Source organism: Nerophis ophidion, linkage group LG01, assembly GCF_033978795.1.
Source record: "Nerophis ophidion isolate RoL-2023_Sa linkage group LG01, RoL_Noph_v1.0, whole genome shotgun sequence".
NCBI classification, from domain to species: domain Eukaryota; kingdom Metazoa; phylum Chordata; class Actinopteri; order Syngnathiformes; family Syngnathidae; genus Nerophis; species Nerophis ophidion.
This window is the reverse complement of record NC_084611.1, coordinates 38120247-38136234: the sequence shown is the minus strand read 5'-3', so window position 1 is coordinate 38136234 and position 15988 is coordinate 38120247. Positions and strand designations below refer to the sequence as shown.

Here is a 15988-nt window from a genome sequence, read left to right as displayed (position 1 = left end):
TCTTGGCATTCTCTCCATGAGCTTCAAGAGGTACTCACCTGAAATGGTTTTCACTTCACAGGTGTGTTTGTAATAAATGATATCTGCCTATTACCCGACACCTTCTATGTTAGCTACTTCTCTTTGTTTTTATTGTCTATTTTCTGGTTTCTGCTGGATGTACTCTTTATTTTATGCTGCAGCTGTCACATATGTTGTAGTATTGTACATGGTAATTTATATATATTGTATATATAATATAGACATAATATAATATATCAGATAGCAGGGGTCGGCATCCCGCGGCTCTGGAGCCGCATGTGGCTCTTTAGCGCCGCCCTAGTGGCTCTCTGGAGCTTTTTCAAAAATATATGAAAAATGGAAATGATGAGGGTAAAAAAAACATATTTTTTGTTTTAATTTGGTTTTCTGTAGGAGGACAAACATGAAACAAACCTCCATAATTGCTATAAAGCACATTGTTTATATTAAACATGCTTCACTGATTCGAGTATTTGACGAGCGCCGTTTTGTCCTACTAATTTTGACGGTCCTTGAACTCACCCTAGTTTGTTTACATGTATAACTTTCTCTGACTTTCTAAGAGGTGATTTATGCCACTTCTTTTTCTGTCTCATTTTCTCCACGAAACTTTTAACGTTGCGCATGAATGCACAAAGTTGAGTTTTGTTGATTTTATTGACTTATGTGGAGTGCTAATCAGATATATTTGGTCACTGCATGACTGCAAGCTAATCGATGCTATCAATGCATGTTTAGGCTAGCTATATGTACATATTGCATTACCATGCCTCATTTGTAGCTATATTTGAGCTCATCTAGTTTCCTTTAAGTCCCCATAATTCAATTTATATCTCATGACACACTATCTGTATGTAATATGGCTTTTAATATTTTGCGGCTCCAGAAAGATTTGTTTATGTATTTTTGGTCCATTATGGCTCTTTCAACATTTTGGGTTGCCGACCCCTAGTATACAGTATATAAAATCCTGTACATATATTATGTAAATATTACGTATACATGTTATATTTTATATCTTTATATTTAGTCTATTTATACCTGCATTGTCCTTTCCATCCTTACACTTACCATCATTGTAACTGAGCTACTGTGTGGAAAAATTTCCCTTGTGGATCATTAAAGTTTGTCTAAATCTAATTCTAAATAGTCATGAAAATAAAGAAAACGCATTGAATGAGAAGGTGTGTCCAAACATTTGGCCTTTACTGCACACCAGAATTGATAGGAACTTTTAATTTATGTCCATAGTGTATTTATGTCTACATGTCTCCTTTTAAAATGCGAATTTCCTACCAAATCGTTGTCTAATTCTGTTTCTTTGTGTTTCCCTCAGCTCAAAATTCAGCAGTAAGATCAAGTATGTGAGTAGTCTGCAGGAACTGGGCGACATTATCCCCATGGAGTACGTGCACATTCCACCCAGCATCATCAAGTGAGTGGGCTTTAGGATGAAAACACACACATTGGACATTTTAGTAGATACGCTTGCAGCAGCTACACCGCATACAAGTACCGAACCGAATATAACAACATTTTTATTAATGTGGTCGTAAAGGCCTCCTGTTTGTTTCGGAAGTTATAAGATAGTGCAGGTGTAGCAATAGAATATGCTAAAGTGACCAAAGGGGTAAAACATGCAGCAATGCCCAAACACAGAAATTTAAAAACACACCGATGCTGAATGTTAAAAAGACTGCAGTCACAGGATTAAAAACAAATGCAAAAGAAAAATGCTGCATTGCCAAAAAAAACTCACAAACCCCCAAAACACATGACTCAAGCAGACTACCAGAGGCGCCAAACCTGAAGGATATCTGTCTTAGAAGGCATGAAGAAAGTTGGCTGACAAAAAAAAATGTCTGTCTTTGTCGAACGATCTTTGATTGCTTTAGAATACTGTAAAATAAAACTTTAAGGGCCTGGTCTACTACGATCCAAATCACAAGTGCTAAATAGCGTGTGCAACCTGTTACTGTACTGTTAGTACAATGCAAAAACTGAACACTCTAACATAAAATCTTATGTATGGACGCGCAAGTCCCAGGATGCCCAAAATGTTCATAACACACCCAGCCGAGTCCCACGGGGAGGGGGGGATAAAAGTTGGAAAAGTCGACATAAGTCCCCAAAATGTTCAAAATACCTACCCAGGTTCGAGTCCCACAAGTCCCGCCGCCGGCCGGGATGCCCAGAGTGTCCAAAACGCGCCCAGAAAAGTCAGACGAGAAGGTGGGGAGAAAAGTGAGAAAAGTCGGAAAATTTTTCAAAAATCACACCCAAGTTCAATGTGGGACTCGAAGGTATTTTGAACATTTTTGGGACTTTTGTTGACTTTTCCAACTTTTATTCCCCCTTCCCCGAGGGACTCGGCTGGGTGTGTTATGGACATTTGTGGCCATCACTGGAAGTGCGCGGCTGGCCGCGGGACTCGAACCTGGGTAGGTATTTTCAATATTTTGGGGGAATTTTGCCGACTTTTCTTACTTTTCTCCCCCACTTCCCTTGGGACTTTGCTGGGTGCATTTTGGACATTTCGTCCGGTTGGCAGCAGGACTTGTGGGAGTGGAACCCGGTGAGGTATATTGGACAAAATTGGGACTTTCGACCATTTTGGCCGCCTTTCCCCTCTTCTTCCCCGCCTTCCTGTGCACCATTGCTGGGTGTGTTTTGGACATTTGGACAAAAATAGTTTCAAGCATGTTTCTACTCAATATAGGTCATCAAATCTCAGCATCAAGCTGTAATATCTTATTGAGATCATTTAGGACCAAAACCCTTAAAACAAGTAAAACACTCTACCATAAAATCTGCTTAGTGAGAAGAATTATCTTATTAGACAGAAAATAAGCAAATATCACCCTTATTTGAGATATTTAATCTTACTTAGATTTCAGTTTTTGCAGTGCATGCAAAGCTTTAGTAGATCAGGCCCAAAGTCTTTAAAGACGGATATCCCTCAGGTTTGGCGACCCTGGTCACATGGCTAACTTGTTTTGTTTGTTTTTTTCTGTGGATGTGTTTTTGGATTATTTCTGTGTTTGGAGCCTTGGGATGTTGCTGTGAGTTTGCCCCTGTTGGTCACCATCACATGCTTGGTGAACTAATAGCTCAAAGTGTGGTACATACACCTATATACAGAGACGCCGCATTGAGCGCTGATATCATCGGCCAATAAATGCTTTAAAATGTAATATCGGAAATTATCGGTATCGGTTTCAAAAAGTAAAATGTATGACTTTTTAAGACGCCGCTGTACGGAGCAGTAATTATCCGGTAAAACACGGACGTAGGGAGAAGTACAGAGCGCCAATAAACTGTAAAGCCTCGGCCTTTGCGTGCTGGCCCAATCACATATCTACGGCTTTTCACACACACAAGTGAATGCCACGCATACTTGGTCAACAGCCATACAGGTCACACTGAGGGTGGCCGTATAAATAACTTTAACACTGTTACAAATATGAGCCACACTGTGAACCCACACCAAACAAGAATGAAAAACATGTTTCGGTAGAACATCGACACCGTAACACAACATAAACAAAACAGAACAAATACCTAGAAACCCTTGCAGCACTCTTTAGCATTCAATCAGACCTTATTGTGAGGTTTTGTATTAGTGTTCCTAAAAATGTAGATATACCGGCCCCCAGACACTTTTTCTTCTCTAAAATTGGCCCCCGAGTCAAAATAATTGCCCATGCCTGTTCTAAAGCTTAGTGATATATCGATATATCAGATTGTAAGTGTTTTTTTTACCCTTCGCGTTCATATTTCGCTGTTTTTCTTTCATTTTTGTTGCATTTCGCTTGAGTGTAATTATGTGGATGGGGAGGGGGTGTGACGTTCATATGTTGTCAATATTCAATGTTTTATCGGTCATAGTTTAATATTGTAAATCTCACATTCTTTATTTTATTGTACATTCCGGCTGTCTCATTGTGTAAAAAACTTCCATTCCGTTTTTTTTAAGGCGCTCTGCCATAAAGTTTTTTTTAGCATTCAATCAACCACTATGGAAAGGTTTTGTATTAGTGTTCCTAAAAATTTAGATATACCGGCCCCCAGACACTTTTTCCTCTCTAATTTTGGCCCCCGAGTCAAAATAATTGCCCAGGCCTGGTTTAATGCATCCAGCGGGGACATCACAACAAAATTAGGCATAATAATGTGTTAATTCCACGACTGTATATATCGGTATCGATTGATATCGGAATCAATAATTAAGAGTCGGACAATATCGGATATCGGCAAAAAAGTCATTATCGGACATCTCTAGCTAAAACCTACGTTGACCCCATATTGGAATCTACTAAGTGCTGCATGGGGTTATACCAAGTGATTAATAGTGAAAAACCGGATCTCATTGGATAAATGTTGGTTTGGTACTTATAGTGGAGCCTCTTTGGAATATTTTCGTTCACTTTTGTCTAAAAGCGGCAAATTTGGCACAGGTGTAGCTCAGGGCATACTTAAATGATTTAGCTAGGATGCCCGCGCCGGTGACCTTTGGGGTCGCCATAGCGGCCAATCAAATATGGCCGCCACTTGTAATAGCTTGTGTCTCTAACATTTGAAACAGATGAGCTACAAATGTAAACTTGGTGTGTATTTAATGTGTTTTTACAATTAGAAAATGTGTTGGAATGCACATTTTTATTGTTGGGTGTGTCTAGACCCCTAATTTGCATATTTCCAAGTGCCGTTTTGCTATTCTGAAGACATTAAACGTAATTTGGGCATTGTTATGAGTAAAACCTGGTGTAACATGGCTATGTTGTCAATATGGAAATGAACGTGCTCTAATAAATAAATGATAATTAATCTGATCATTCCAGTATGTTTCTGATGCTCAAATAATCTAAAATAGTTTGCCGGAAGTACAAACCCTGTTTCCATATAAATTGGGAAATTGTGTTAGATGTTAATATGAACAGAACACAATGATTTGCAAATCATATTCAACCCATATTCAGTTGAATATGCTACAAAGACAACATATTTGATGTTCAAACTGATAAACATTTTTTTTTTTGCAAATAATCATTAACTTTAGAATTTGATGCCAGCAACACATGACAAAGAAGTTGGGAAAGGTGGCAATAAATACTAATAAAGTGGAGGAATGCTCATCAAACACTTATTTGGAACATCCCACAGGTGTGCAGGCTAATTGGCAACAGGTGGGTGCCATGATTAGGTATAAAAACAGCTTCCCAAAAAATGCTCAGTCTTTCACAAGAAAGGATGGTGCGAGGTACACTCCTTTGTCCAAAACTGCGTGAGAAAATTAAGAAAAACCTTTCTCAAAGTGCAATTGCAAGAAATTTAGGCATTTCAACATCTACGGTCCATAATATCATCAAAAGGTTCAGAGAATCTGGAGAAATCTCTCCACGTAAGCGGCATGGCCTGAAATCAACATTTAATGACCGTGACCTTCGATCCCGCAGACTGTACTGTATTAAAAACCGACATCAATCTCTAAAGGATATCATCACATGGGCTCAGGAACCCTTCATAAAACCACTCTCACTAAATACAGTTCGTCGCTTTATCTGTAAGTGCAAATTGAAGCTCTACTCTGCAAAGCGAAAGCCATTTATCAACAACATCCAGAAATGCCGCCGGCTTTTCTGGGCCCGAGATCATCTAAGATGGACTGATGCAAAGTGGGGAAATGTTCTGTGGTCTGACAAGTCCACATTTCAAATTGTTTTTGGAAATATTCGACATCGTGTCATCCGGACCAAAGAGGAAGCGAACCATCCAGACTGTTATCGACGCAAAGTTCAAAAGCCAGCATCTGTGATGGTATGGGGGTGCATTAGTGCCCAAGGCATGGGTAACTTACACATCTGTGAAGGCACCATTAATGCTGAAAGGTACATACAGGTTTTGGAACAACATATGCTGCCATCTAAGTGCCGTCTTTTTCATGGACGCCCCTGCTTATTTCAGCAAGACAATGCCAAGCCACATTCAGCACGTGTTACAACAGCGTAGTTTCGTAAAAAAAGTGCGGGTACTTTCCTGGCCCGCCTGCAGTCCAGACCTGTCTCCCATCGAAAATGTGTGGCGCATTATGAAGCGTAAAATACGACAGCGGAGACCCCGGACTGTTGAACGACTGAAACTCTACATAAAACAAGAATGGGAAAAAATTCCACTTCCAAAGCTTCAACAATTAGTTTCCTCAGTTCCCAAAGGTTTATTGAGTGTTGTTAAAAGAAGTAATGTAACACAGTGGTGAACATGCCCTTTCCCAACTACTTTGGCACGTGTTGCAGCCATGAATTCCTAAGTTAATTATTATTTGCAAAAAATATATAAAGTTTATGAGTTTGAACATCAAATATCTTGTCTTTGTTGTGCATTCACCTGAATATGGGTTGAAAAGGATTTGCAAATCATTGTGTTCCGTTTATATTTACATCTAACACAATTTCCCAACTCCTATGGAAATGGGGTTTGTAATTGTGAACAATGGGCAAAGTTCCCTCCCAAAAAAGTGCAGTTCCCCTTTTAACTTTAAAGACTTTATCGAAAGGCACTTCCCAAAGTTGGGTCCATTTCCTCGCATTGATTAATTAACGGGGCAGATCTGCTACTTCCAATATGCCGACCCAGCACCCTCACCCGCTCAATGGGGCGTCTTTGTATAAATGTCTACGGTGTGGCACGCCGGCAAGAAACCGGACGCCTTTTTACATGTCTCACTCTGCCCTGCAAGGTATGACCAGGAGAGGGCTACAAATACATTTGCATGCATGAGGTAAAACAAACATTACAGCCGCCTTCACACTTTTTTGTGTCACCCTCAAAAAAAGTAACTAACCTTTGTCTCTCACACCCCTCCTACCTCCTTCCCCCCCAACCTATTCAAGCTAATATATGGCTGACAATGCATTAAAGGTTTTAAGGACCTCACACTAACATTCACAGCCAGCAGGAATGTCATGCTGCCTTGGTAATTATTGCACAATACTTCTTTTAAACAGTTGTAGCATTAATAACCGCTGGTGTGGTATCATGGCAATATACACAGTTGTAATGTTGGGATCCTTACCATCCAATATGTTGATGTTAGGTTTCTGATACTGCTGTCGATTGCCGTGTTATGATTTTTTTTTTGACACATTTGCGGTAGAAGTGTGTTTGCAGGGAAGCGGTTAGAATTAAATCACGTGACATCTTATTTCAAAGCTGTCCCGGTAATAATAAAAAAGAGCATAAAACATGAAAATAAAAACAATCTTTAGAAAAAAATAGATCTGAAGTTGATTTAGACCAGTGACAGCTCGAAGACCTCTATGATGAACACAAAAAAAGGACTCAGAATTCCCTCGCCTGGACGCGGGTCACCGGGGCCCCCCTCTGGAGCCAGGCCCTGAGGTGGGGGACGATGACAAGCGCCTGGTGGCCGGGCCTGTTCCCATGGGGCCCGGCCAGGCACAGCCCGGAGAGGCAATGTGGGTCCCCCCTCCAATGGGCTCACCACCCATAGCAGGGGCCATAGAGGTCGGGTGTGAATTGAGCTGGGCAACAGCCGAAGGCAGGGCATTTGGCGGTCCAATCCTCGGCTACAGAAGCTAGCTCTTGGGACATGGAACGTCACCTCACTCGGGGGGAAGGAGCCTAAGCTAGTGCGCGAAGTACAGAAATTCCGGCTTGTTGTAGTCGGACTCACTTCGACGCACAGCAAGGGCTCTGGAACCACTTCTCTCGAGAGGGGTTGGACTCTCTTCCACTCTGGTGTTGCCGGCAGTGAGAGGCGACGGGCTGGGGTGGCAATTCTCGTTGCCCCCCGGCTTAAAGCCTGTACGTTGGAGTTCAACCCAGTGGACGAAAGGGTAGCCTCCCTCCCCCTTCGGGTGGGGGGACGGGTCCTGACTGTTGTTTGTGCTTACGCACCAAACAGCAGTTTAGAATACCCACCCTTTTTGGGTACACTCGAGGGAGTACTGGAAAGTGCTCCCTCGGGTGATTCCCTTGTTCTGCTGGGGGACTTCAACGCTCATGTTGGCAGCGACAATGAAACCTGGAGAGGCGTGATAGGGAAGAATGGCCGCCCGGATCTGAACCCGTGTGGTGTTTTGTTATTAGACTTTTGTGCTCGTCACAGTTTGTCCATAACAAACACCATGTTCAAGCATAAGGGTGTCCATATGTGCACTTGGCACCAGGACACCCTAGGCCGCAGTTCCATGATCGTTCCATGATCGACTTTGTAGTTGTGTCATCGGATTTGCGGCCTCATGTTTTGGACACTCGGGTGAAGAGAGGGGCGGAGCTTTCTACCGATCACCACCTGGTAGTGAGTTGGCTGCGATGGTGGGAGAGGATGCCGGACAGACCTGGCAGGCCCAAACGCATTGTGAGGTTCTGCTGGGAACGTCTGGCAGAGTCTCCTGTCAGAGAGTTTCAATTCCCACTTCCGGAAGAACTTTGAACATGTCACGAGGAAGGTGCTGGACATTGTGTCCGAGTGGACCATGTTCCGCACCTCTAATGTCGAGGTGGCCGATTGGAGCTGTGGCTGCAAGGTAGTTGGTGCCTGTCCGAGCGGTAATCCTTGAACCCGTTGGTGGACACCAGCAGTGAGGGATGCCGTCAAGCTGAAGGAGTCCTATCGGGTTCTTTTGGCTCATAGGACTCCGGAGGCAGTGGACAGGTACCGACAGGCCAAGCGGTGTGCAGCTTCAGCGGTCGCGAAGGCAAAAACTCGGACATGGGAGGAGTTCGGGAAAGCCATGGAAAACGACTTCCGGGCGACTTCGAAGCGATTTTGGACCAACATCCGCCGCCTCAGGAAGGGGAAGCAGTGCGCTATCAACACCGTGTATGGTGCGGATGGTGATCTGCTGGCCTCAACTGCGGATGTAGTGGATCGGTGGAAGGAATACTTGGAAGACCTCCTCAATCCCACCAACACGTCTTCCTATGAGGAAGCAGTGCCTGGGGAATCTGTGGTGGGCTCTCATATTTCTGGGGCTGAGGTTGCCGAGGTAGTTAAAAAGCTCCTCGGTGGCAAGGCCCCTGGAGTGGATGAGATCCGCCCGGAGTTCCTTAAGGCTCTGGATGCTGTGGGGCTGTCTTGGTTGACAAGACTCTGCAGCATCGCGTGGACATCGGAGGCGGTACCTCTGGATTGGTAGACCGGGGTGGTGGTCCCTCTCTTTAAGAAGGAAGGGGGACCGGAGGGTGTGTTCCAACTATCGTGGGATCGAACTCCTCAGCCTTCCCGGTAAGGTTTATTCAGGTGTACTGGAGAGGAGGCTAGTCGAACCTCGGATTCAGGAGGAACGGTGGTTTTCGTCCTGGTCGTCGAACTGTGGACCAGCTCAATACTCTCGGCAGGGTTCATGAGGGATGGGAGTTCGCTCAACCAGTCCACATGTGCTTTGTGGACTTGGAGAAGGCATTCGACCGTGTCCCTCGGGAAGTCCTTTGGGGAGTGCTCAGAGAGTATGGGGTATCGGACTCTCTTATTGTGGCAGTCCGCTCCCTGTACGATCAGTGGCAGAGCTTGGTCCGCATTGCCGGCAGTAAGTCGGACACGTTTCCATTGATGGTTGGACTCCGCCACGGCTGCCCTTTATCACCGATTCTGTTCATAACTTTTATGGACCGAATTTCTAGGCGCAGTCAAGGCGTTGAGGGGTTCAGGTTTGCTGGCCGCGGGATTTGGTCTCTGCTTTTTGCAGATGAGGTGGTTCTGATGGCTTCATCTGGTCGGGATCTTCAGCTTTCACTGGATCGGTTCGCAGCCGATTGTGAAGCGACCGGAATGAGAATCAGCACCTCCAAGTCCAAGTCCATGGTTCTCTCCCGGAAAAGTGTGGAGTGCCAGCATTGGGGAGGAGATCCTGCCCCAAGTGGAGGAGTTCAAATACCTAGGAGTCTTGTTCACGAGTGGGGGAAGTGTGGATCTTGAGATCGATACGCGGATCGGTGCAGCGTCTTCAGTAATGCGGACGTTGTATCGATCCGTTGTGGTGAAGAAGGAGCTGAGCCGGAAGGCAAAGCTCTCAATTTACCGGTCGATCTACGTTCCCATCCTCACCTATGGTCATGAGCTTTGGGTCATGACCGAAAGGATAAGATCACGGGTACAAGCGGCCGAAATTAGTTTCCTCCGCCGGGTGGCGGGGCTCTCCCTTAGAGATAGGGTGAGAAGCTCTGTCATCCGGGAGGAACTCAAAATAAAGCCGCTGCTCCTCCACATGGAGAGGAGCCAGATGAGGTGGTTCGAGCATCTGGTCAGGATGCCCCCCGAACGCCTCCCGAGGGAGGTGTTTAGGGCACGTCCAACCGGTAGGAGGCCACGGGGAAGACCCAGGACGCGTTGGGATGAGTATTTCTCCTGGCTGGCCTGGGAACGCCTCGGGATCCCCCGGGTGGAGCTGGACAAAGTGGCTGGGGAGAGGGAAGTCTGGGCTTCCCTGCTTAGGCTGCTGCCCCCGCGACCCGACCTCTGATAAGCGGAATAAGATGGATGGATGGATTGATGGATGGATAGATGGAATTTTTACCTTAATAATTAAGGTAAAAAATTCCATCTACCATACCACATTTTCGGTATATTAAATGGAATTTTTACATAATAATTAAGGTAAAAAATGCCATATTATATACAATTTTTTGGTATTTTGGATGGAGTTTTTACCTAATAATTAATGTAAAAATTCCATCTACTATACCATATTTTCGGTATTTTGGATGGAATTTTTACCTAATAATTAATGTAAAAACTCCATCTAATACACCATATTTTCGGTATATGAGATGGAATTATTGCCTAATATCCATCCATTTTCTACCGCTTATTCCCTTTCGGGGTCGCGAGGGGCGCTGGCGCCTATCTCAGCTACAATCGGGCGGAAGGCGGGGTACACCCTGGACAAGTCGCCATCTCATCGCAGGGCCAACACAGATAATTAATGTAAAAAGCCCATCGAATATACCACATTTTTGTTATATTAGATGGAATTTTTACCTAATAATGAAGGTAAAGATTCCATCTTATATACCATATTTTCTATATGTTAAATGGAATTTTTACATTAATAATTCATGTAAAAATTCCATCTAATATACCATAATTTCTGTAAATTGGATGGAATTTTTACCTAATAATTAATGTAAAAAATCCATCTAACATACAATATTTTAGGTGTATTAGATGGAATTTTTACCTATAATTAATGTAAAAATTCCATCTAACATACCATATTTTCAATATATTAGATGGAATTTTTTACATTACAATTCATGTTAAAAATTCCATCCAACATACCATATTTTCGGTATATGAGATGGAATTTTTACCTAATAAATAAGTAAAAATTCCATCTCATTTACCGAAAATATGGTCTGATTACAAGAAAATTTGAAAAAGTATAATAAAAATAAGGTGCTCTGGGGGGAAAAACAAAACATCCAATTTGTTGTGCAGTGTAAACAGGGTTCGATTTAAAAAAAATAAAAAAAACAATAAAAAAATTATTTATCAAATCATAAATACTTGATATTTTTCAAGTTAAAACATGGAAACAATAATTGTTGGTGAGAAAACTTTGTTTGGGATATTTAAACACCTTATTTAATGGAGGCAAATTAAAGCTGCGATCAGGAATATATATATTTTTACTCTCAACTTCCCCCTACAAATGGCCACAGTCTTGACATGGTAAATGTACACAATTGTGAACAGTTACATCTGCACTGAAGCTAACACAACAGGAGGTGTTCCTGGCTGGTCCACAGATATCTAAGACGAGGGTTGCCATAGTGATGCCGAAGAAAATATTCTTCATAATAAGAGGAAAAAGTCGTTTTTGAAGCGGTGGATTTCAGGTCCAGTTGTTACATACGATGGCTTTAATTGCTTTCGAGGCATCGTACCTCCAACCATTGACTTTAACACTGAAATCATATGTTCATGGTCCCTGTATATTTTCCTTCTAACCTCCATAGAACCTTTTTGTAAATGTTTAAAACTAAAACTTCCAGCTGGCCTGTTTGGCTTCCTGCCTGCATTTTGGAGCACCACCCCAGACCCTCAACCCCAACCCCCCCAGGCTACTAACCCAACAATAATTGTTACCCAGAATGAGGTCACCCCCGCCGTCTCTCACCCAACCCGCCACCCTTTTTTCACTTGTTTACATCTCTCATTATCTGTCTGTTCTTTGCTCTCCATTGGAACGCTCCAACAGGCTGGACACAGATTTAAAGGACACGGCAGGAAAGTAAGTAGTCTTCAGAACATGTTTGTGCCACTAGGGGGCGCCTAACAACAAACAGGTTGTACTTTTCTACCTTTGAGTTATTCAACGCACTTTGACACTATTTCCACATTCACCCATTCACGCACTGATGGCCCAGGAGCAAGGTTAAATACAGTGTCGTGCTCAAGGACACAACGGATGTGACTCGGATGGCGTAAGCCAGGGATCCATCAGGAACCATCAGTTCTCAAATTGACAACTAAACGAAGTACTGTGTTCCCTCGATTTTCGCCGGGGTTACGTTACGGACTCCCTTAATACAAACTCAATTTCCATATGAGTTGGGGAATTGTGCTAGATGTAAATATAAACGAATACAATGATTTGCAAATCATTTTCAACCCATATTCAGTTGAATATGCTACAAAGACAACATATTTGATGTTCAAACTGATAAACATTTTTTTTTTTTCCAAATAATCATTAACTTTAAAATTTGATGCCAGCAACACATAACAAAGAAGTTGGGAAAGGTGGCAATAATTACTGATAAAGTTGAGGAATGCTCATCAAACACTTATTTGGAACATCCCACAGGTGTGCAGGCTAATTGGGAACAGGTGGGTGCCATGATTGGGTATAAAAACAGCTTCCCCAAAAATGCTCAGTCTTTCACAAGAAAGGATGGGGCGAGGTACACCCTTTTGTCCAAAACTGCATGAGGAAATAGTCAAACAGTTTAAGAACAACGTTTCTCAAAGTACAATTGCATGAAATTTAGGGATTTCAACATCTACGGTCCATAATATCATCAAAAGTTTCAGAGAATCTGGAGGAATCACTCCACGTAAGCGGCATGGCCGGAAACCAACATTGAATGACCGTGACCTTCAATCCCTCAGACGGCACTGTATCAAAAACCGACATCACCTCTAAAGGATATCACCACATGGGCTCAGGAACACTTCAGAAAACCACTGTCACTAAATACAGTTTGTCGCTACATCTGTAAGTGCAGGTTAAAGCTCTACTATTCAAAGCAAAAGCCATTTATAAACAACATCCAGAAACTCCGCCGGCTTCTCTGGGGCCGAGATCATCTAAGATGGACTGTTTCAAGTAGAAAAGTGTTGTTTTTTGAAATATTCGACATTGTGTCATCCGGACCAAAGGGGAAGCGAACCATCCAGACTGTTATCGAGGCAAAGTTCAAAAGCCAGCATCTGTGATGGTATGGGGGTGCATTAGTGCCCAAGGCATGGGTAACTTACACATCTGTGAAGGCACCATTAATGCTGAAAGGTACATACAGGTTTTGGAACAACATATGCTGCCATCTAAGTGCCGTCTTTTTCATGGACGCCCCTGCTTATTTCAGCAAGACAATGCCAAGCCACATTCAGCACGTGTTACAACAGCGTGGCTTCGTAAAAAAAGTGCGGGTACTTTCCTTGCCCGCTTGCAGTCCAGACCTGTCTCATCGAAAATGTGTGTCGCATTTTGAAGCGTAAAATACGACAGCGGAGACCCCGGACTGTTGAACGACTGAAGCTCTACATAAAACAAAAATGGGAAAGATTTCCACTTTCAAAGCTTCAACAATTAGTTTCCTCAGTTCCCAAACGTTTATTGAGTGTTGTTAAAAGAAAAGGTGATGTAACACAGTGGTGAACATGCCCTTTCCCAACTACTTTGGCATGTTTTGCAGCCATGAAATTTTAAGTTAATTATTATTTGCAAAAAACAAAATAAAGTTCATGAGTTTAAACACCAAATATGTTGTCTTTGTAGTGCATTCAATTGAATATGGGTTGAAAAGGATTTGCAAATCATTGTATTCCGTTTATATTTACATCTAACACAATTTCCCAACTCATATGGAAACGGGGTTTGTATATACATTTGAAGTATTTGTAAAAGCCCTCCGCACAGCTTTCACACATACTTTTATATAAACACTTCCTGTAAAACCTGTGGCTCTGGGCAACCTCTTAATGTAAAGTTTGCAGTAGCTGCATTGGAAGTCACCAGAGTGGCTGCAGGATTAAGCAAAATGTATCTTCCTCTTCATGCACTTTTTAATGTTGCTATGGCGACTCAGTAGTTGGTGTTTGCAACTAACTCATCAGCAATTTTAACGCCGACTCAGCAGTTTACTCCTTACTCCTCAACTTAATGCAGTCGGGTCATTTTGCATTGATTGAGTTAACTTAGACTTAAACAAAATGTATTGATCCACAAGGGAAATTGTTCCACACACTGGCTTAGTTTCCAAGGACGTAAAAGGTAAGGATGGAAAGGATAATGCAGATATTAAGTAGACAAAAAATGTACCATAGTAGCAATTTAGAATATAACATATATGTAATATTTAATTTACGTATTATATATACATTATATAATGTATACTGATATTAGAGATGCCCGATAACTGCTTTTTTGTCGATATTGTGATATTGTCCAACTCTTAATTCCCGATTCCGATAACAAACGGATACCGATATATACAGTCGTGGAATTAACACATTATTAAGCCTAATTTTGTTGTGATGGTCCACTGGATACATTAAAAAATTTAACACGGTGTTCCGAAATAAATCAACTCAAAAATGCCAACATGGCACTGCCATATTTATTATTGAAGTCACAAAGTGCATTATTTTTTTTTACATGCCTCAAAACAGGGACATGTTCTCCCTGAGAGAGCATGAGGAGGTTGAGGTGGGCGAGGTTTTGGGTAGCGGGGGTGTATATTGTAGCGTCCCGGAAGAGTTAGTGCTGCAATGGGTTCTGGGTATTTGTTCTGTTGCGTTTATGTTGTGTTACGGTGCGGATGTTCTCCGGAAATGTGTTTTGCCATACTTGTTTGGTGTGGTTTCACAGTGTGGCTTATATTTGTAACAGTGTTAAAGTTGTTTATATGGCCACCCTCAGTGTGGCCTGTATGGCTGTTGACCAAGTATGCTTTGGATTCACTTGTGTGTGCGATAAGCCGTCGGTATTATGTGATTGGGCTGGCACGCAAAGACACGCCCCCAATATTGTGGAAAACGGGAAAAATTCGGGAGAATGGTTGCCCCGGGTGAAATTCGGGAGTCTCCCGGGAAAATCGGGAGGGTTGGCAAGTATGAATGGGAGACGCCACTACTCCGTTTTTCTCCCTACGTCCGTACAGCAGCGTTTTATGAAGTCATAAATTTTACTTTTTGAAACCATCCATCCATCCATGATCTTCCGCTTATCCGAGGTCGGGTCGCGGGGGCAACAGCCTAAGCAGGGAAACCCAGACTTCCCTCTCCCCAGCCACTTCGTCTAGCTCTTCCCGGGGGATCCCGAGGCGTTCCCAGGCCAGTCGGGAGACATAGTCTTCCCAACGTGTCCTGGGTCTTCCCCGTGGCCTCCTACCGGTTGGACATGCCCTAAACACCTCCCTAGGGAGGCGTTCGGGTGGCATCCTGACCAGATGCCCGAACCACCTCATCTGGCTCCTCTCGATGTGAAGGAGCAGCGGCTTTACTTTGAGTCCCTCCCGGATGGCAGATCTTCTCACCATATCTCTAAGGGAGAGCCCCGCCACACGGCGGAGGAAACTAATTTCGGCCGCTTGTACCCGTGATCTTATCCTTTCGGTCATGACCCAAAGCTCATGACCATAGGTGAGGATGGGAACGTAGATCGACCGGTAAATTGAGAGCTTTGCCTCCCGGCTCAGCTCCTTCTTCACCACAACG

The 15988-nt window shown here is 43.1% G+C and overlaps 2 protein-coding genes across 6 annotated transcripts in view; one reads left to right on the top strand and one right to left on the bottom strand.

Annotated features, from left to right (window-relative positions):
- Positions 1-15988, bottom strand: part of LOC133558151 (uncharacterized) — a 192932-nt gene that overhangs the window by 159855 nt on the left and 17089 nt on the right. The gene's annotated exons all lie outside the window — the stretch shown is intronic.
- LOC133553664 (protein prune homolog 2-like) overlaps positions 1-15988 on the top strand; it is a 149442-nt gene that overhangs the window by 121392 nt on the left and 12062 nt on the right. The window contains exons 17-19 of one of the 5 annotated variants that reach the window (XM_061902142.1): positions 1358-1456; positions 6758-6799; positions 12257-12278. In XM_061902142.1, coding sequence (XP_061758126.1) covers positions 1358-1456; positions 6758-6799; positions 12257-12278 — 163 coding nt within the window. Of the gene's footprint in view, positions 1-1357; positions 1457-6757; positions 6800-12245; positions 12279-15988 lie in introns of all 5 variants that reach the window. The other 4 variants (XM_061902150.1, XM_061902133.1, XM_061902157.1 and 1 more) reach the window with 4 other exon arrangements.